A 21,474-nucleotide genomic window follows, 5' to 3' on the forward strand; every position below is an offset into this window, starting at 1 on the left:
GTACAGTGAAAGGTGGGGGCGTGTGCAGAGGTCAGCAGTTTGAGCCCCTGAAAAAACCACTGGGCCCCCACTTCCCCACAGGTAATGGCTAATAAGGGCTTCTGGTTCTGAAAAGGACGCCACAGGGACCAACCCTTCCTAGGCCCAAGCCAAGCCTCAGCTACCCTTCTTGTTATGAACAACATTCTAGAACATACAGGGACGTATGTGTAATGGGAAGAAATGAGCCCATCCTGCTATACTTCAGATAACTAAATTAGTGGTACCCTTTCCAAGAGAAAAAGTAGAAACACCAAAAGGAGACCCAGGAGAAGTACACACAGAGCTGGGCTTAAGAGTTTACTCACTTCCAGACCCTATAAATGCTGCCAGCATTTGACCCACATAGACTGGGTCACTGCTCAGCTCCAGGCCTTCTGAAGTCCAGGGACAAATGTCTCTCAGGACCTCTGAGAAGACCATCCCAGGAGCTGTGTGGCCAGTACACAAGAACCCTTATAGCCACTCCAGGATATGGCTATAATGCTTAGAGGCCCAGAGAGGAGGCCTGAGCCTGGTGGTCAGGCACAGGTGGGGCTCTGTGGTCACTTCCCACCGGTTCTCTTCTGCACCACTGTGGGTTCCGATAGCACCTGCTGCTGAAGCTGTTCAACCAGCTCCTCCACATAGATCTTGAATAGGGGAACAGGGTCCTGAATAAGAAAGGGTCACAGTGAGGCTCATGCTTCCCTAGGGCACCTGGAGCTCTGGGAAAGGTGGGAACCAGCTGGTTGTTGTTAGAGGATTTGGAGGTTGATGCCCCAAGTCCTGAGCCTCTCAGGCTTAGTTACAGGGTCACATGAGGTTGCTTGTCAAACTGGAAGGCAGAGCCTATTCACAGGTGGCTCTTCTTCCCTTAAGGACACAGGAGTCACAGGCCTGCCTCTGGCTGCCCTGGGATCACACATATACTGAGCAGAGGAAGTGTAGGCAGCCAGATGCCACCAGAGGCCCCAGGCCTTCTAGGGAACAGAAACAAAAGGAAGATCTTGGAGAATGTTAGGTGCCACGTAAACGCTGTGGCCGTCACTGGCCCAGGCTCTTCCCTTCCCACCTGTTTGTCCACTGGCCTGGGAAGGCAGTGGCAGCTCAGTGCTCACCTTCTCCTCCAGGAGCCTCTGCTTCTCCACAGCCTCCTCCAGGGTTAGGCCAACCCACTCAGCCTCCGCCTCTGGGATGACAAAGCCCTGATCAGGCAAATGGAGAGCTCAGTGAGGTCCAGTGTCTAATGGGCATAGCAGCAGGGAGAACAGGGGAGGCCCTCACCTTGTACTTGTTGTAGATAGCTGCCCTTCGTTCAGGGTCATCTGGGTGTAGTTGGGGGTCCTGGCGGGCAAGCCTTAACAGCATTCCTCGCTTTAGATCCATCCCAAATTTGGAGCACAGATCCTCCTTTGGAGTCTGGTAAGAGGTTCACATGAGGCCAGGAGCTATGCCAGTAACCCACCCACCCCACCAACCAGCCCAGCTCTGTCCTAAACCAGACCAGAGCAAGCCAGAGGCAGGGTGGTTGGCTGTGCTCTCAGATCCCTTCTGTGGGCAGAAAAGACCCATTTGGGCTGCCCAGAGGGGCTATAGTTGCAGTTTTATATTGGCTACAGTAAACACCATGTACCCCAGTGTACTGCTGCTGAACCTCTCTTGAATCTGACCACCAGCCCCTGTTGTTTACTGCCCCCTTGCCTTGAGGATATAGAAGTCAAACCCATAGGCTTTGTCGATGAGATCCAAAGTCCGCATGGTCACAGTTACAGGGAACTTCTTGTCCAAGATCTCACTGTAGAGCTCACGCTGAAAGAGCTGGGGTTTCCAAACCTTCTTCACCCTTGTTGAGAGCTGAGGGTGCAATAGAGACCCAGTTAAGTGCTGCATCTCCTTATAGGGTAAATAGACCTGAAAGTACTTTCATGGTGGGGTTGGGCCACTGGATCCTGCTCACCTATGCTTCTCCCACAAGAGGCTCTACCTCACATCCACTGCTGAGATTCTAGGCCTGGGGTTGGACCTGGCTGCTCATCTAGAGGCTGGCTTCTCATTCCTTTGACCCAAGGCTGCTGATATGTGTTCCAGATGCTCAGAAGACTGTAACATAAAGAATCCAAGGGCCAAATGAAAAGAAAGATGAAAACTGGCAGACTTCACTCTCCTCCCACAGGACTTGATCAGGAGCAGAGACCTTGCAAAAGTATCTCTGCCTTCCTTATTTTTAATTCTTTTTTCGTTTGAATACTGGGGCTTGAACTCAGGACTTTGGGATCTTGTCTTTTTCACTCATGGCTGGTGCTCTACCACTTGGCTCACACTTCCACTTCAGGCTTTTTACAAGCTAATTGGAGGTAAGGGTCTCAAGGATGTCTGCCTAGGCTGATCTTCAGACTTGACTTCCAAACAGCTAGGATTATAGTTTCAGCTACCAATGCCCAGCTCCTGGGCTGGCTTCAAACTGTGTTTCTCAGATCTCAAGACTCCTGAGTGGCTAGGATCACAGGTGGTAGCACCCGGCAATCTCAGCCTTCTGAGTAGCTAGTCTGACCACCGGGGCCGGCTCTCCAGCTCATTTTTGCCTCAGCTGTTTTCCAGATAGGGTCTCAAATTTTTGATGGTGCAGGCCTCAAGTTCAATTCCTCTATTCTACCTAAGCATACCTGGATTGCAGTAGCAAACCACTATGCCCTGCTTGTTAGTTGAGATGGTGGCTCGCTAATTTCTCGCCAGGGCTCGCCTAGAACCCCGCATTCCTCCCAATTTCCGCTTCCCAGAGCAGCTGTGACACAAGTGTGCGCTACCACGTCGGCACTGCTCATTGGGCTTTGACTACAGTTTACAGGACCTGAGCTGCTCCAATGCTGGGCACGCCGCTCGGACGAAGCCCTGGGCGACGTTGACCCAAGCCGAGCGCACTCACCTTGTCATTGTTGGCGTATCGGTAGCCCAGGATCCAGCCCTCGCCGCCCCAGAGTCCCCGCTGCGACTCTAGGGGGTAGTGAAGGGGGATGGGTACGTCCTGCACGCGCTCCCGCTGCCCGTTCTTGGGGTTGATCTTGTACTTGGCCCCGTGGGGTCGGTAGTGGACGGCGGTGGGCACCCGCTCCTCCTCCAGGGAGCGCAGGAAGTGGGCGGGCAGGCGGGAACAGATGCCCTCCCGCAGCCGCAGTCGCGGCCACAGGCGGACCGGGAACCTGTGCAGGGGCATCGTGGGTTGCGGGGGCGCAGCCGGCGTTTCCCCAGGGCGGCCGGAAGCCAGCGGACTGCCTCCGCTTCCCGCGAAGGGCGCGGGTAGCCTCCGGAAACGGAAGTTTTCCCGAGAGCCACTTCCGCCCGCAGGCGACTGGCTGCAGCGCCTGTCAGTCAGCCATTAGGAACCTTGAAGAACGCCCCTTAGAGCCCGCAGAGGCTCAAGACACTATGGACAGGGCTGGGAATATGGCCTAGTGGCAAGAGTGCTTGTCTCCTATACATGAAGCCCTGGGTTCGATTCGCCAGCACCACATGTATAGAAAACGGCCAGAAGTGGCGCTATGGCTCAAGTGGCAGAGTGCTACAGCCTTGAGCAAAAAGAAGCCAGGAACAGTACTCAGGCCCTGAGTCCAAAAGGGGTGGGGGCGGGGGGAAAGATACTATGGACAAAGTGCAGCCCAGGCATTGAGCTGCTGGCTGGACCCCACCTCTCTCCCTACCTCAAAGGAGAGGGAGAGGGATTTGTAAAAACTCCTCTGAATGAGGCCGGTGGTCTATAATCCCAGTTACTCCAGAGGCTGATATTTGCAGGACCAAGGCTCGAAGCAGAAAAATCCTGGAGCCTTCATCTCAAATTAACCAGCAAAATGCAGAACTGGAAGCATGATGTGGTGGAGTACCAAAACTGAGCAAGCAAGCTGAAGCAGATTTCAAGCCCCAGTACCAGCACTCAACTCATCTGGCTTGAAAAACTAATGAAGTACATTCACCTATTTCATTAAAAAAAAATGTTAGTATCTTAGAACTTTTTACCCTTTGAAACACCACATATGTGTTTCTCAATTCAGAGGCTAGAAAGTGCTTTGGTGGCCAAGGAAACAAACCAGGACTGGACCTGGAAGACCATTGTGAGTCTCACTGCACCAAGTCCTCAGGAGTCTAGTCCCAGATCACTTCCAAGGACAGCAGTTCCTCAGCTGGCCCTTGGAGAGGAGGGGTGAAATAATGCTCCCATAAACAACCCAGCACTCCCAGGTGGGGTTGGAAAGACTAAGCCAGATCCCCTTGCCAGGCCTCAGGTAGTCAGGGTGAGGGAGAGCTACCATCTTAGCACCTAGGACCAACCAAACTACATTCTGGCCAAATACGGGCCTAGGACCTCTTGGGTGAGCAAGGGTACAGAGGTGGGGCAATGTGAGCCTAGAGTGTGGAACATACCCTCAACAGTTGAGCAGTCCCCTCCCCAGGAGGTTCTTTTTGGGATGTATATGGTTCCCATAAAGGAGAGAGATTGAGAGAGGCAAGGCCCTAAGTCACTCCCATGCCCTGGGCAGGCCAGCATTCAAGGACAACACCATCAGGGATGCCAGCTTCAGTGGGCTCAGCCCTTTCTTGCCCTGTAGGTCTCATGTCACAGCCTCACAAAGAAATAAAGCAAGAGGAGTTTTTCTCTACACCTCCAAGCATCCCCAGGACAACACAGTACAGGGCTCCACCCCATACATATTATTTGTAGCCTCCAGAGGCCAGTGTAGAAACAGCTGAGACCAGCAGAGGACGTCAACAACAGACACAGGGAGCTGGGCAGCTTGGAGAGGGCGGTCCTCTCTGCTGTAGACGGAAGCAGTCTCAGGACAATTTTATTCTGCTGGGAACCAATCTAGGTAGGGCTCCTCTTCCTTGTATTTGCTCCTGGCTAAAGTCCATCAGAGCAGCAGATGTCTCTGAGCTGCCCATGTTATGTCACTGTGTACAGTTCATCTTGATTATTCCTACAGATCTGATAGTGACAGGGGAACTTCTGTGAGCAGGCCCAGGGCTCAACTTGTTCCTCCTGTGGTGGCAGCAGCAAGGCTACACTTCCAGCCAGCAGGATATGCCAGATACTGTGTGTATAGTAATAGTTGTCATTAGTCATCATAGAGGTGTATATGGCGATGCCCATAGAGGCCATGGAGATGCCAGGCAAGAGGTAGAAGACCCAGCGCTGCCAGGTAGGGTAGCATTGGTGCCGATGCCCACAACGGTACACCTGGAGCAAACAGACACACAAGTGTTGGTGTAGGTTGGCTGCAGCTGCAGGTTCCAAATGTCTAGGGCCCCTGGATAGCCAGAACCATGAGGTAGGTTGCTTGCAGGGAGGAGCTCAAGGGCATATGGCCACATGTCCTCAGTCCTCAAACCCTGGCCTCAGGCACATAGCTGACCATAGCAGCCCTTAGCCAATGCCATACACCCCAGCCCTCTCAGCAGGACAAGGAATCTGGCTGGCACAAAGATCCTGACTCTCTTCTCCCAGAATCTGGGCACAAGCATCTATCTTTCTTAGCTCCTTACCCACATGGAGGACATGATCACAAAGGCAAAAAGGCAGGGCCCCATCAAGTTCCAGATGCCCCTGCGGTCCAGCTGTAAGGACATGGCCATGATCAGTGTGCCCAGGACAAACAGGATCTGGGAAAGACATGGTGACAACTGTGGGTCCACAGCTTAAGCCTGGGGTCCACAGACTCAGCAGGAGCAGGTGATCAGGCACCCTGAGCTACCCTTAGTACTTCTGCCTACTCCCTGTGGAGCTGCTGGCTAACTCTGCCCTTCTCTTTGGTGTTTTTTTTGTTTTTTTTTTGCCAGTCCTGGCTTGGACTCAGGGCCTGAGCACTTCTGTCTCTGGCTTCTTTTTGCTCAAGGCTAGCACTCTGCCACTTGAGCCACAGCGCCACTTGTGGCCATTTTCTATATATGTGGTGCTGGGGAATCGAACCCAGGGCTTCATGTATGTGAGGCAAGCACTCTTGCCACTAGGCCATATTCCCAGCCCTGCCCTTCTCTTTGGGCTGGATGAAAAGCCCCTGTATTGTTTATACACGAATACAGCCTTGATGCTTCTGGACCCCAAAGTTCTAGAGCCCTCCCCACACTGTGTCCTAACCAAGGCATGTTCCAGTGGTGGCCTGCAATGCAGAACAGATCCTGCAGAGACAGAGAAAACAGTTCACCAGTACCACAAAGCCATTTCCACTGGCCACCTTAAGTCCCTGTAGTGTTCACGGACCAGGCATCCCAGAGGCATAGCTGGGGTTTCTCAAGGAGACAGGAGAGGGCTCCAGAAAGAGGCTGGAGCCTTATAGAGCCTTACTCACTCTGCCTACCACCATCCTTTCGATATCCTCTTATTGCCAGCCTTATTCCTTCATAGTTACCAGTGGATTCTTCCAATGGCAGCAAGATACCATGTAGATTCTTTTTCCTTCCTTTTGAGGTACTGGGGTTTGAACTGAATTCCTTCAGCTACACTACCAGTCCAGAAGGGCTAGTCATTATATGAGACTCAAGCCTAGTACTCTATCCTCTCTCTCCCTGAAGTCTCATATGCTATATGTGGGGGCTTCTGTGTCCTTGGGGCTTGAGCTCAGAAACATGTGAGGTCACTCACATGTTTCAGAACCGTCTTCAGCCGGGCCATGCAGAGGATGGTGACCCAGGTGGATGCCCCAGAGCCCAGGAAGTCGCAGTATTGCAGCGTGTCATAGTTGAAGATGCAGAGTGTGGCCTCCCCTGGCTGGTCACAGGCATGGTAGAACTGCAAGAGGGGTAGTGAGCAGCAGCCTGCACCTCCCCACCCTAGGGTCCCTGAAGGTGTGGACCAGGCCTACCGTAGAGAAGAACATGGTGTACAAGTAGACGAAGGCTTCCACCAGGAAAGCACGGTGTACTGACACAGCAATGGGAGCCAGGAACATGAGGTTGCTGAGGGTGAGCAGGAGTGCAGCTGCCTTCTGCTGAGCCATAGTCTGTGCTGTGCTGTTATCCGTGCAGCTCCACCCACGCCAGCCTAGAGTCCATGAAATAGCCAGGGTGGTGAGGGGAGCAACTGGGACCAGGCTTGGTGGGGGGTGTGGATTTCTACACTATGGGGCCCTTTTCTCACCCAGAAGCAGACTGGGAAAGAAGTAACAGCTGTGGCACCTTCAGATGTAGACCACTGGAGGCAGACAGGTGTGACAGGTGTGGACAGGTGTGTGGTAGGCATGGGCAGGTGTGTCCAGGTGTGGGCAGGTAGGGACAAGTGTGGGCAGGTGTGTGGTAGGCATGGGCAGGTGTGTCCAGGTGTGGGCAGGTAGGGACAAGTGTGGGCAGGTAGAAACAGGTGTGGGCAGGTATGTAGCCACAGACAGGTGTAAACAGAGGGGGCAAAAGGGGAAAGTGTGAGCAAGTGTGTGTAGGCCTGGGCAGGTGTGGCCAATGTAGGCAGGCATGGGCAGGCAGTGGGCAGGGGAAGCCAACATCGGGGGTACCACTCAGGAGACACCTTGGGTTCCCTGTCTGAGTGGGTGGATTGTGGAGGGCCTGGGAAAGTGGGGGATGGGACAGCATTTGTCCTTGCTTTGCTCGGCAGGAAAACCCTCTCCAGTTCTGGTAGGGCCAGGACAGGACTATCAAAGGCAGCTGAGCTATCCCCTAGATATGCAGGGCAGCAGTACTTACCCGCCTTGCAGCTGCAGCCTGCATACACATAGCTGTGTCTGCGGAGTAGGAGGCACTGGCCATAAGTCCCACAATCATCCAAACAGGGCATCAGGCTCAAGGTGGTCTCCACTCGGGCCGTGGTCTGTTCACAGGCCCTGCAAGGAAAGGGCCACAAGAAGGCTGGCAGCTGGACTGCCATCAGGCTCAAGGTGGTCTCCACTCGGGCCGTGGCCTGTCCACAGTCCCTGCAAGGAAAAGGTCCACAAGAAGGCTGGCAGCTGGACTGCCAGCAGGTTCACACGCAAGACATGCCCCAAACCAAGCTCCCATGGACCTCACCCTTTTCCTCTGCCACCCACAACTGCAGGAGGGGAAGAGGGAGAGAGGGGGAATGACTCCTAACACATGAAAGGCAATGACCTCTTGCTGACACCAGGAGGCTGAGACACTCCCAAGCACCAGTCTCAGGCACCCCATCCATGATTCTGAATGCAAGGACTCACTAGGCTGCTTGGCCCCAGCCAGCCCTAGGTTTACATACCTAGGACTCTCTGGGCACACAAGCTGCAGGGAGAGGTACCAGTTGTCTGTCTCTGGATAGGGGATGGTGAGGCTGGCCGTGGTAGATAAAGTGTTCAGAGACAAAGGGTAGCCCTGGAAGAAGGCTGCATAGAGTAGGAAGGCTTGTCAGAGGTGGCCAGGACGTCTAGCCCTTCTCCCTGCCAGATGCCACCTGCCCATCATACCTGTGGTACAGTTCAGTGAAGCATTGAAACTGAGGAAGGGTGAAGCAGCATTCACACAAGCAGCTATCAGGGTGCTATTTGTAATCTCTGTCTAGAAGGGAGAATGGTGCAAGATTGGGCTCCTTCTACCCCTGAGAGAGGCAGCTCTGCTATTCACCCAGAATACCAGCTCAAGTGCCAGGTGCCATTTTCTGGTGGCTCATGTCTCACCCCAGCATTTCCCTTGATGCCTGCACACTCGCCTCAAACTATCTGCTATCAGGGACAGGGATGCCCCTGACAGACACCATCCATCCTCAGATTGACCCCTATGCTGGCCCACACCCACTGCTGTCACTCTGTTGCCTGAAAGTCCATCCTGCTGTAGACTCTGAGACTAGAGCTACTCATAGACAGGCTTGGTTTCAGGACAGTACCGTGTTAGTTCTCAGGATGATAGTGAGGGACCCTCCATTGTCCATGCCTGTGTCCAGGCGGAGCCGCATTATAGAGGGTGAGTCCGAGTGCAGTAGTACCACCACCCCCTCCAGGGGCTGGAAGCGCACAGACAGCACATTCATGTCCTCCCTCATGAGTGGATAGTTCAGGAGACAGAAGGGGTCACGGCACCCTCTGCCACATCTGCCCAGGTCCTGGTGATAAGGATGTGGGAACAATTGGCCTGCGGAGGTGTCGTTGCTCTGGTTTGCACTGTTTTGCACAAGGCGTTGTAAAGTCATACTCCATGGCCTGCAGGCTATCAAGAGGACAAGGGGCTTAGCTGGAGGAAGGCCTGGGAAGGGCCATTCCACCCATGCTCCCAGGTAGCCCACCTTTGAGTACAGCCTCAGCACTGAAGGCCACAGACAGTTGAGGCCCTGCCAGGCTCTCAGCTACCACTTGCAGCCATCGGCCCCATGGTGGCGAGGGCAACAGTACATGGCAGGAGGGGGTGGGGCCACTGCAGGTCAGCACCTTCTGGAAGTTTCTGGGCAGGGTGGCTGTGCCCAACGTGAGCTGCACAGGGCAGCCTGGGCTGTCTTTGGATGCACATTCCTGAAGTTCCAGCCGAAGTTCCTGGGTGTACTCAGGGATAAAGATCCTGAAGCAAGGAGATGTGGCCTTGTTCAGGTTCTGCACATTTTCCAATCTGATATGTGGCCCCATTTCCCAACAGGACCCCAAGGCTCCAGCCTCCTCACCCACACATTGAAGACAGAGGCCACCCCCTCCAAACCCCAGGGCTCACAGGCCTTCCCTTAATCCCCACTCACTTGAGGTAGGTAGGGCGGGAGAGGAGGGTCTTCAGCAGGGGCACATTGGGCTCCAGGATGGAGACCTCAACCACTCGCATGACCAGCATGTCAGGCTGGAAGATGTAGGCACAGGTGGGAACAAAGTCCTGGGAGAGAGGGTATGGGGGCAGGAGGGTCAGAGAAAATAAAACGAAGGACAATGGAGCTGCACTGACAGTGGGCTGGTGGAACTCAGAGAAAGTTAGTCAGCAGTACATCAGGGGCTCCTACCCCGACCCTTGGAGGAGAGCCCCCTCACCTTCACCTCAATCTTTTGGGAGGAGGGGGGCAAGTGGGCGGCCAAAAACCAATCCCCTGGGGCAGGGTGGGAGATGTTGATGGAAGTATTGCCCAGCAACATGGTGCTAAACAGGGTCCTGATGTGGAAGGACGGCTGCACGGAGGTGGTGTTGGAGAATCTGGTGCCCAGTGGGTTGATGACAGGAGGGGCCCCATAGCGGAAGTGCCTGGGGAAAAAGGACAGGTCAGAGCCAAGTGCAATGCCTCAGCCAAGCACAGGCTGTGGGAATGAAGGGCTAGGCACCTACACGGTAATCTCCATATCTGCACATGTGGGGCCACTCTCCTGGGACACATGTAGCAGCCAGCGCAGCCGAGCAGTGTCTGGGGGCACACGGAAGTGGAAGAGCCTGACGCTGCCATACCAGCTGTAGAAGGACAGCTTCTGTGGCGCCTGTGAGAAGTGCTCGGGTACCAGGCCAGCCTCTGTGGGAAGAAGGTACCATCAGCTTCCAGGATGTAACAGGGAAGAAGGATCCTACCTGCTCCTTCCCAGACTCCCCACAATACTCCACTTGGAGGCCCCACAGGGAAAGGACTCAGCTAAATCCTGGGGGGTTAGGACCCTTCTTGTGCAAACCATGGCCAAGGGTCCAGCTACCGTCTGATCCCTGGAGGCTGTGTAATTTTCCCTTCTGGTGAGGTAGCAATTTCTCTTCCTTCCATCCAGATGGCCATAGCCCACCCCCAGGGACCTGGTTTTCTCATGCCGTGCGCAGCTTTCCAATCAAGCTCCATGCCCCTAGTACCCAATCTTCAAAGAGGCACACAACAGAGCCAACCTGCTCTCCTCCTAGATGGCAGTCAAGCATCGGTTCTGGCCTATGTGAGCCCAGCAAATGCTCCATTTCTCCTCCCCTTCCCTGAGCCCAGCATTATGGCCACAAAGGCAGCCCAGCTGGACAGGTGGGGGCTCAGGCCCAGAGTCTGGCTGACTCTCTAGATTGTGACAATGGGACATAGCTAGATCTCTGCCTAGAAAGAGACCTTGATAGGAGAGAAGATGTCAATTCAGAAGCCTGGCTAGCCAAGGGGATCCCTGTGCTCCAAATGGATGAACCCTCCCACTGTCCCCAGGGCCCTCACCCAAGCATGGTGGTACAAGAACAAAGCAAGGGCCAAAGGAGACAAACTTCCTACCTAGTCATAGCCCCTGGTTTAGGACTCCAGGTATCCCAGGTCCTACAGCAGGTCAGAACCCCCTCCCCATCTCCAGGGACAGCTTAGGTCTTGTATCCTATGTGTCCTTGGATACTCTTCCTCTCTAGGCTTCAGACTCTCGGTGGGTAGGCCAAAGCGGACAACATGTCCCTGTGGAGCGCCTCCCTCCAAGGCTAATAAGTGGGGAAGAGCTTCAAGAGAAAGGACAGACTTTGGTCTCCTCTGTGCTGAGTGCTCTCCACCTAGAAGACTTCCACTGGCCCCCGGAAGAGTGGTGGCCCCAAGAGAGGGAGGGAGCCAGGTGAGCAGCTTGTTCTCCTGCCAGCCTCATGACTCCTCCCTCAGAAGCAACTAGAGAAAATATAGCATTGGGCTGGCAAGGCCAGAGTTGCTCAGAGCAGCCTGGCATTGTGGTGTGTGTGTGTGTGTGGGGGGGGGGTCTACCACAATGTATCCAAGGCTTTCAGGTTATCTTATCTGTTGGCCAGCAGGTCCCACCACCACACCCATTCAGCCTGTGGCCAGAATGTCAGGAGATGCTGTAGCCCCTCAGGATAATATGATAATGAGAGGGAGGGGACTAAAGTCCTAGGCAAGGTAGACCCCTACCACCCTCAGGACTGTGTTGGTCTTAAAGAAATAGCTACACAGATAGACACCCAGCTTCTGAGGGGCTGAACAGGGGAGATTACCCTTCAGTGTGCAGCTTGCTGCTAACAGGAAAGCCCTTCCACCCCCTTCAGTCCCTGAAGAACAGAATGAGGACTTCTGGAACTGTGATGTTTCAACAGGTTCACAAGAGATAAGAGCTACCTAAGACCTGGTACCAAATTTGTAGGGCTACACAGTCCCTACAGACCTCCCCTGAAGCTCTGCAGTCTAACTTCCCTGGCCAAGACTCTACAATCAAGCTGTTAGCATGATGAGCTGGGTCCCTTATGACATCAGGAAGGGTGGGGAGGGCCAGCCACAGAGTCTCCTTGACACACACCCCCTCCCAGAACTGGGGGGGAGGGGAAAATAAAGTTCCCAAGCCCACCCAGAGAACCCATGTGAGGACACACTGTCCCACACTCTCCAAACTCCTACAAACTGTCTATCCACAGGAAGGGCCACCACTGCCCCTGCTGGGGCCACAGAGCCACCTGTCCCGCGGCAGGCTTGGGAGAAGTGAGGGGTTGATCCAATCCACCAGATCCTCCTCTCCCAGGCCAGATATTCCATGAACACAACACCCACCAGTGACACGGAAAATAGGGTGGCAGTATCCAATGGAGCAATTGAACCGTGATGCTCCTCAGGGAAAACTGCCTTTCATTTCAAATAGTGCCAAGCTTGCAAACCACAAAGCACCACCTTCAAAGAAACAAGAACTCAGAGGAGCATCATTTTCGTATTGAGGGAGGGCTGCTCCCGGGAAGTGGGAGGACGTGCTCAGGGGCTACTGGGTGGTTGGGAAATGGGCCCGGAGCTGCAGCTCCAGCTCCGCAGGCTGCGGAGCAGGTCCCTTCCCTGCGCAGAACCAGGAGAATTCTCCCGGGTCTGGCAGGGCAGGCTGTGGACCCTCGGGGAACCATGGAGGCGGTGACTTCCCTTTCGACGGCGGGGCTGCCCTTTCCTCAGGTCCTTCGGGCAGCCGCAAGAAGGCAAGGTGCTGGGCGTGAGCCCCGCGCGGTGGGGCGGTGAGTAACGGCGCCCACAGGCCCCTCCGCCGGGATCTGGGGCGTCCTTCCCCGGCTGTACCTTCCTCCAGGCCCGACCGGAGTCCCGCCGACCCCGCCGCCCAGGTCCTCCGACGCACTTGCGTAACAGCCGGTCCCCTACAGGGCGCCCGGGGACGCGCGGGGAGACTCGGGGACGCGCGGGGTGGCGGGGGAGACGCGGAGACACCCTTCATCCCGCGGGGGGCGCAGCCCGGAGCGAACCGGGGCCCAGGGGAGTCTGAATCCGGCCGCGCCCCGGCGCTCCCCTCCTCCCCCCCGCCCCAGCCCGCTCTGGCTTCCGCTCACCGCTCGTCCAGCCGTCGCCCGCGGCGGCGGGCGGGCGCCGAGCCAGCAGCAACAGCAGTAGCAGCAGCGGCGGCACTGCCGCCGCCGCCGCCCGCGCCGCGCCGCAGGTACCAGCCTGGCCCATGGCTCCGCGCTCCGCCGGCGCTACCCCGCCCGCGTCCCGCGCCGCTCGCCCGTGCCGAGGCCCGCGCGGTCCCGGCGGCCGCAGCCGCTGTCCCGGATTCCCATGGCCCGGCCACTCCGGCCGCCGGTACCCCGGGCACTTCCGCCCGCGAGGCCCCGCCCCTCCGGGAGCCTAGTCTGCGCGCTCGGGTCGGGCGGGCGAGCCGGGTGCCGGCGGCAGCCGAGAGGCGCGCGGGGCCCCGTGTGGGCGGCCGCGGGTGGGGTGGCTGCAGATTTGTCGACGGCGCGGGGTCCGGGCGGCCCGGGGGTGGGGGGCCGCGGGGACTCCTCGGAGAGGGGTGGGACGGGACCGAGGGGTCGGTGGGGTAGACAGGAGACCAGAGGGCTTTCGGGACTCGCGGGCACAGGTCTAGAGCCACAGGTGACGAGGCGTCGAGCGGGGCACGAACGGGAACTGGAGCTCGCAAGGCACGGGGAGTCCTGGCCCCACTCTGCGCCGGAGACCGTGGCCGGGGCGCGTGCGGAGGGGCTCCGGGAGCGGGTCCACAGCCGCCCGCCGAGCCCGCGCGCCCAGCCGAGCCGGAGGCCGAGCCCCTCACTCCACACGGCTGCGTGCTTGCGGAGAGGAGAGTGCAGCTCACTCGCGTGGGAGTTCAGTGCGGGTGGTGGTGGCCCACCCCAGGCTGTGAATGCCAGCGTGATTCCAAATGGCCCAAACCAGAAGCCCTGAGGCCTCAGGGTTGCCACCGAGCCGGCAGAGGAGGCTTTCTCTTAAGTTTGACAACACACGGAGGGCATTGCAGACAAGACTGGGAAATCCTCCTAGGGGAAAAACTTCTGCAAAGCAAAACTGCATTAGTAAAGTGAGAAAGAAAAAAAAATTAGTCCACGAACTGAGGACTGTAGTATTTGCAGCCCATAACTAAAAGGGGTAATCTTTTTTTTTTTTTTTTTTTTTTTTGTCAGTCTTGGGCTTGAACCCCCTGACCTTTTGTGCTCAAGGTTAGCACTCTTCCTTGTTGAGCCACAGCACCACTTCTGGCTTTTGAGTGGTTGACTGGACATTAGAGTCTCATGGAGACTTTTCTGAACTGTCTAGCTTTGAACCACAGTCCTCAGATCTTAGACTCCTGAGTAGCTAGGATTACCGGTATGAGCCACCAGGTGCCCAGCAAAGGGCTATTCTTTAAGAGCCCCTACAAATCAGTACTGCTAACTTTTCTATAGAAAATCCTAGTAGTCTGGATGTTGAGGCAGGACTAAGAGGTCAAGGCTAGCCTGTATTAAAAGGAAAAAGAAACATAAAGTGACTTTTATTATTTTACCTAACAGATCAGTGAAGGTTTTAAAAGCTTGATGCTGGTCACTGGTGGCTCACACCTGTAATCCTAGCTATACTCAAGAAGCTGAGAGGAGCAAAGTTCAAAGCCAGTCTGGGTAGGAAAGTCCATGAAACTTTTATCTCCAGTTAACTATTATATGCCAGTGCCTGCAAACAGGACCTCTGACTCAGATAAACAGGGCATGGAGTTTGTATTAAGCTTTGGTGTCTGCCCTCTTCTATTCCCATAGGAGAGCACAGCACTGAGCCTTTGTTCAGCAGGGTTTTTAAAGGGAATAGCCATATGCAGATGGTGATGTGTGACCATAGACAGGTTTTCAGAAGTAGTGATTACAGATAACAGTCCTCAAGGCTACAAAATAACTACATCATAATTAATTACAAGGCAATAAACAAGTTGTCAAGGTTACATCAAGGCTAATGGCTACAAGACTAATGGCTGTTTACCTTTTGGGCTCTCTCATACCTTATCTGGTTTTTGTTCCTGCCATAAGTCTGTCTGTTTTGAGGACTTAGGTTTTTTGGTTTGTTTTTTTGCCAGTCCTGGGGCTTGAATTCAGGGCCTGAGCACTGTACCTGCCTTCTGTTTTTTTTTTTTTTAATATATTTTTTTTATTATCAAACTGAATTACAGAGAGGTTACAGTTTCATACATTAGGCATTGGATACATTTCTTGTACTGTTTGTTACCTCGTCACTCATTCCCCCTCCCCCCTCCTGCCTTCTTTTTGCTCAAGGCTAGCACTCTACCACTTGAGCCACAGTGCCACTTCCAGCTTTTTCTGTTTATGTGGTACTGAGGAATTGAACCCAGGGCTTCCTGCATGCTAGGCAAGCACTCTACTGCTAAGCTGCATTCCCAGCCACCTTCGAGGACTTACTTCTAAAGGCCTATCTCTGGAATTTTCTTGTAATGACTGGTCTGGAGTTTCCCTCACTAAAGGGTTCTGTCTTTGATATTTTGTCCTATTTCTGATATTCAATATTTTTATCCCGCCTCTGATTTCACATTCCCTACTTCTCCTTTGGTAAATATCAAATCATTGATAGGTTGGTCTTACATCTTTGAATAGAAGGGGTTGGGTGCATAGTGAGAATTGGTGTTTAGCACCATCAATTTGACTGCCTGTATGCACTCTTGACTATATCTTGTTATACAATTTAATATGCAGGGTCATATCAATAAGGCTAGGGACAGCATTATCAGGGGCTCTACCAGCCGGAGAGGATAGGGTAACCACCCATTAAGGGCTGGTAAAAAGAGTTTTGGGGGCCTCTAATTCATTTCTTTTTAGTTCTAATTTATCCTGCAATCCCTACTCCTACTAACAATGGATCCAAAAGGGAGGCAACTCTACAGGTCCTTTTTTTTTTCTTCCATGTTCTGATTAATCCAGCCTCTAGGTTGAAGTGAGCCTGTCCTTTACTGCAACATAGACTTGGGGAACAAGATACACTAGGATGCACATGGCTCCGCCTTTTTGTTTCTCCAGTACATCTGAGGCTATGAATTTTTTTGAGGTTTTGTCCATTGTATATTTGTTTGTTTTGGTGTATCAGGGATTGAACTCAGGGGCTTGTGATTACTGGGTTTGAGTTTGATTGGTCAGCTGACACTGTACCACTTGGTTCATGCTTCCAGTCTTACCTTTTCCTGGTTAATTGGAGATGGAATCTCAGGACCTTTTCTGCCTCAGGCTGACATAGAACCTCTGCCCCAATTCTGCAGATGTCAGCCTTCTGAGTAACTAACAGGTGTGAGTCACTGTGTTCCACTTCATCAGATGTCTTCATGATAGGTTTGGCATTTTTCTGTCATACTTTTGAAGCATCAAGGTGCAAGAGCAAATGACATCTATGTTGGGTACTCATCTCTAAGTCAACCAGTTTAAAGGAATGATTTCAGCTTGTTTCCTCTTTCAGATATTAGGGTACTTCATGACAGAAGGCCCCTGTGGTGTACCTGTGTTCCGGTAGAGGCACTAAAGTGGCTTCTTGCTGGAAAGTTCAGTGAAGCAAGAGAATAACTCCTCGAGATGCTGGAGTGGGTAAGCACATCTGGACATCTCTACACATGATGAGCTTTTCAATATTCATCCTCAAGATTTTAAGTACCTCTCAGAAATTTATAATAACAACAATAGGAATACATTTGTTTTTAATTAATATTCTTTTAAAGTTTTGAACAGAGGTATATTTCCCCAAATATAGTTATAAATTATTGATAGTTTTTTTATACATTTGAATATGGTATCCTTTTAAAAATTGTCTCTAAGTAGTGGTCCCAGTGAGTTGCCTTTGTTTTTTTTTAATTTAATTTATTTATTTGTTGGGATCTGGACGATCCCTTTCTCCCCCCATGGGGAGAATGGTAACCACAAACTCTATGAAAGAGCACTCAGCCTGGCCCTCCGCCAGCGGAAGGCCAAAGGCGTGCTCACATGGGCAAGCGCTAAGTTGAGGACGGGTTGCTGAAGCTTCCCCTCCCCCCAGTCCCCCCACATGTTACCGAGGGCGGAGGCGAAAAGGAAGGCATCAGGGACACGCTGCGGTGGTGGAATGCGTCTCAAAGACTTTAATATGGAAGGGCACTTATATAGAAGTAATGGCGGGAAAGAAAGGGGGCTGGCCAAAGGGTCAGTCATAGGCTAGGGGTCACGTTCATCAAGTGACATCACGAAACTTCCCTTTGTGGGCGGGACAACCCCATCATGGTGGCACGCACGTGTTCACCTCCCAAGGGGTGGAGGCCAGAAGGTGGGAGGGACTTCTATTGTCCCAAGGCTGGTGGAAGGGCAGTCTTTCCCAGGCCATAATAATCCCCAACATTTATTAATTGAACACAAATTTTTTTTGACAAAGTGTTGTGCAAAAAGGGTACAGTTACAGGCTGGGGATATGGCCTAATGGCAAGAGTGCCTGCCTCGTATACATGAGGCCCTGGGTTCGATTCCCCAGCACCACATATACAGAAAATGGCCAGAAGTGGTGCTGTGGCTCAAGTGGTAGAGTGCTAGCCTTGAGCAAGAAGAAGCCAGGGACAGTGCTCAGGCCCTGAGTCCAAGCCCGAGGACTGGCCAAAAAAAAGGGTACAGTTACATAGTAGGGCAGTGTGTACATTTCTTTTTTTTTTTTTTTTTTTTTTTTTTTTTTTGGCCAGTCCTAGGCCGTGAACTCAGGGCCTGAACACTGTCCCTGGCTTACTTTTTTGCTCAAGGCTAGCACTCTGCCACTTGAGCCACAGCGCCACCTCTGGCCATTCTCTGTATATGTGGTGCTGAGGAATCGAACCCAGGGCCTCATGTATACAAGGCAAGCACTCTTGCCACTAGGCCATACTCCCAGCCCCAAGTGTGTACATTTCTTATGATAGCTTACGCCCTGTTTTTCTTTCCCTTCTCTAGGTCAGGTAGACATATATACAATATACAATGTATCAAGAACATATACAGTAGCCACGTGGCCAGGCCCAAGAAAATTTGCCTAGGGCTTTAAATGTAATGTCGTATTAGACAATATGTCGACAGTAGTCTTATATGAACGTACATACATAGCTTTTGAGCTATTGTATTCCACTGAGAGGTCAATTTTTGACCTTTATATGTTGAGTAGTTGTTTGGTTTTAGTTACATACTGTTGGGTCGTTGCCCCAATCCTGTGGGAAATACTATTTGACAAGCAGTTTTTAGTTTCATAGACCTGGTCTCTACTGTCTCTCCATCTCCCTTTGTTAACAGTCATACATCAGGGAGATCATGCCCCTTTGTTTCTGTGTTCTAGGCTTGTCTCGCTCAACATGATTTGTTCAAGTTCTGACCATTTCCCTGCGAATAACAATATTTCACCATTCCTAATCACTATGTAGTATTCCATTGTGTATAAGTACCATATTTTTTGGATCCATTCATCTGTGTAGGGGCATCTGGGTTGTTTCCATATTTTGGCTATTGTGAATTGTGCCGCGATAAACATGGAAGTACAAATGTCTTTTTGATATCTTGGGACTTGCTGTTTAGGATAGATGCCTAGGAGTGGTATGGCTGGGTCATAGGGTAGGTCTATATTGAGCTTTTTGAGAAACCTCCGTACTGTTCTCCAAAGTGGTTGTACTAATTTGCACTCCCACCAACAATGGAGAAGGGTTCCTCTTTCCCCCCACCCCCTCCAGCATTTGTTGTTGCCTGAGTTCAGAGTATAGGCCATTCTAACTGGGGTGAGGTGGTATCTCAGGGTTGTTTTTATTTGCATTTCCTTTACTACCAGGGATGTTGAACATTTCCTCATATGTTTCTTTGCCATTTTTATTTCTTCTCTTGTGAAGTCTCTCTTTAGCTCCTTTGTGAATTTAGTTAAACTTGTTTGTGCAGGCCAGCCATGTAGTTTTGGAGGCCAGATAGTAGTCCCTATCATTTTTTATATCTGTGGTATACTGGGTACTGTTGCAGATGTTTACATAAGGAGATCTTCCAGTTTATATTTGGATGACATCACACAAGTCCCTTGACTTGGCAATACAGATAGACATAGAGAATAGTTCCGCACCAATGCACCAATTCTGACCCTATTTAAATTATAGCCAACTTGATTACATACCAGCTTTACTCATAAGCTCCATTTTAAAGACATTCTCATACCATTTGCTACTCAAGTTTTGTGGGGTTTGCCTTCCTTTCTTTCTTTTTCCATTTTGCAACAAACAAATTAGGACAATCCCTACTTTTCAAATCCTTTCTTAGCCAGGGGAAACCATTTTTTTTTTTTGTTTCCTCAATTTCTTTTCCAAGGCATTCTTTACTAACTTTCCTCATTTTTTACATTTCCTTGAGCTTCACAGCTTGAGTTTAAAACTGTCTGCATTTTTTCTATGGCTTGTAGAACCAGGTTATCTCAGAACTGCCTGGAGATAATTCACTGTGATTCCACCCACAGGCTGGTGGGGAGAGCAAAGACAAGACTGGGGCCAATCTAGTGGGACTGCTGCTCCTAAGCTCACATCCAGAAGTAAACAGGTTACTACATACCAGAGCCAACTATCATGAGGATGTCACTTTTTTTGTTTGTTTGTTTTTGTTGTTGTTGTTGTTTTTGGCCAGTTCTGGGCTTGGACTCAGGGCCTGAGCACTGTCCCTGGCTTCTTTTTGCTCTAGGCTAGCACTCTACCACTTGAGCCACAGCGCCAGCTCTGGCTGTTTTCTATATATGTGGTGCTGAGGAATCGAACCCAGGGCTTCATGTATACAAGGCAAGCACTCTTGCCACTAGGCCATATTCCCAGCCCCAGGATGTCACTTGTTTAGAGTGGATTTCTCCAATTTCCTGTGCCTCCAAGTGCCTAAGGCTGACCGGTGAAGTCCTTTTTATTTGTTTGTTTGTTTGTTTGGCCAGTCCTCAGGCTTGGACTCAGAGCCTGAGCACTGTCCCTGGCTTCTTTTTGCTCAAGGTTAACACTCTACCACTTGAGCCACAGCACCACTTCTGGCTTTCTGTTTATGTGATGCTGAGGAATCAAACCCAGGGCTTCATGCATGCAAGGCAAGCGCTCTACCTCTAAGCCATATTCCCAGCCCAGGTCCAATTTTTTTCAGTCAACCCTGAGGAGTAGGAAGGTTACCACAAAGTGTCCCACAAAAGTCTTAGTTTCAGCAGATCCAAAGCAGCCTTCCACCAGGAAGCAACCACAGGTGATGCAGCCAGGCAGGGTCCCATCAACTTTCTCCTTTCACCTTGAGAAAAGATGGGCCAGATCTGGGCTGGGCTGTAGTGGTATCTCCTAGTTGCTCCCATGGAATGTTCACATCTCCTGCTGAGTGTCCTGTAAACTTCTACTTAGACTGGTTAAAGAAGCTTAACCTAAAGCCTGACTTTAGTGAAGTCTCCTAATATTCTCCTAGTTTTAAGTACACTGGTTTTTACAAGCTGGCATCCCACTGGTTTTCAAGACTGCTTTAGGCAGTGGCGCTTGGATAATTCTGTCAGGGCAATAACTTTTGGTAACCAGATTTATTTATTTATTTATTTATTTATTTTGCCAATCCTGGGGCTTGAACTCAGGGCCTGAGAACTGTCCCTGGCTTCTTTTTGCTCAAGGCTAGCACTCTGCCACTTGAGCCACAGTGCCACTTCTGGCCATTTTCTATATATGTAGTGCGGAGGAATCAAACCCAGGGCTTACTGTATACAGGGCAAGCACTCTTGCCACTAGGCCATATTCCCATTGCCCCTGGTAACCAGATATTTTTAAATAAGGCTAGGATTTTCTAGGTAGATATAGAAGGCTTGGGCCTATAACCATCTATTATAAGTGCAGGCTCCACACTTGCACACTGGTTACCATTAGTTACCGTCCTCTTCCTTTATTCTGCCTCATTTGTCAAAAAATTGTTCTGGTCCCTTGATCTTAAAGGGGGAGTTCATAGGGGAAGATCATCTATCTTCTATAACTTCTTCAAGCTGACCTTACCTGGCCAGGAATCTATAACCTTAGCCTACTTTACCAAGGAGTTGCCAGGAACAGATGTTACTAGCTTTACTCTAAAATAAAATTACATACAACATTTAACTTTTAACAACTGCACAGACTTTTTCTGGGGCTACGTCAGTGTAGCCTTTTTAGGACTTGGTTTGAAAAAGCATTTTCCATACTGCAGGCCTTTAGACAGATCTCAATAAGGACACGATCTCGGGCCCCCAGGCTTCCTTTCCTGAGCACATGTGCCGGTTCAAAATTCATTATCAGGGCTTTGAGCAGATGCAAGGGGTTGGGATTTTTAACTATTCCCCAATTTGAAAACCTTAGTTTTTTTTTTTTTTTAACTACCCACTATCACAGATGACTG

The 21,474-nt window shown here is 51.7% G+C and overlaps 2 protein-coding genes across 2 annotated transcripts; both read right to left on the reverse strand.

Moving 5' to 3' along the window:
* Positions 1–320: 320 nt before the first annotated feature.
* Positions 321–3,296, reverse strand: Mrpl28 (mitochondrial ribosomal protein L28). Its single transcript, XM_048333271.1, has 5 exons — positions 2,945–3,296; positions 1,723–1,875; positions 1,306–1,440; positions 1,140–1,226; positions 321–692 (listed from the first exon to the last, which is right to left on the reverse strand). The coding sequence occupies exons 1-5, from the start codon at positions 3,230–3,232 to the stop codon at positions 585–587; spliced, it is 771 nt and encodes a 256-aa protein (XP_048189228.1). The 5' UTR covers positions 3,233–3,296; the 3' UTR covers positions 321–584.
* A 1,534-nt stretch (positions 3,297–4,830) lies between these two features.
* On the reverse strand, positions 4,831–13,324 carry Pgap6 (post-GPI attachment to proteins 6). The gene is made up of 13 exons (XM_048333270.1): positions 13,174–13,324; positions 10,252–10,429; positions 9,963–10,170; positions 9,683–9,810; positions 9,242–9,510; positions 8,846–9,165; positions 8,430–8,520; positions 8,225–8,348; positions 7,702–7,838; positions 6,870–7,048; positions 6,650–6,796; positions 5,554–5,670; positions 4,831–5,248 (listed from the first exon to the last, which is right to left on the reverse strand). The coding sequence occupies exons 1-13, from the start codon at positions 13,295–13,297 to the stop codon at positions 4,955–4,957; spliced, it is 2,316 nt and encodes a 771-aa protein (XP_048189227.1). The 5' UTR covers positions 13,298–13,324; the 3' UTR covers positions 4,831–4,954.
* Between the last annotated feature and the right edge of the window lie 8,150 nt (positions 13,325–21,474).

This window comes from Perognathus longimembris, chromosome 23 (assembly GCF_023159225.1).
Source record: "Perognathus longimembris pacificus isolate PPM17 chromosome 23, ASM2315922v1, whole genome shotgun sequence".
Classification (NCBI taxonomy): Eukaryota; Metazoa; Chordata; class Mammalia; order Rodentia; family Heteromyidae; genus Perognathus; species Perognathus longimembris.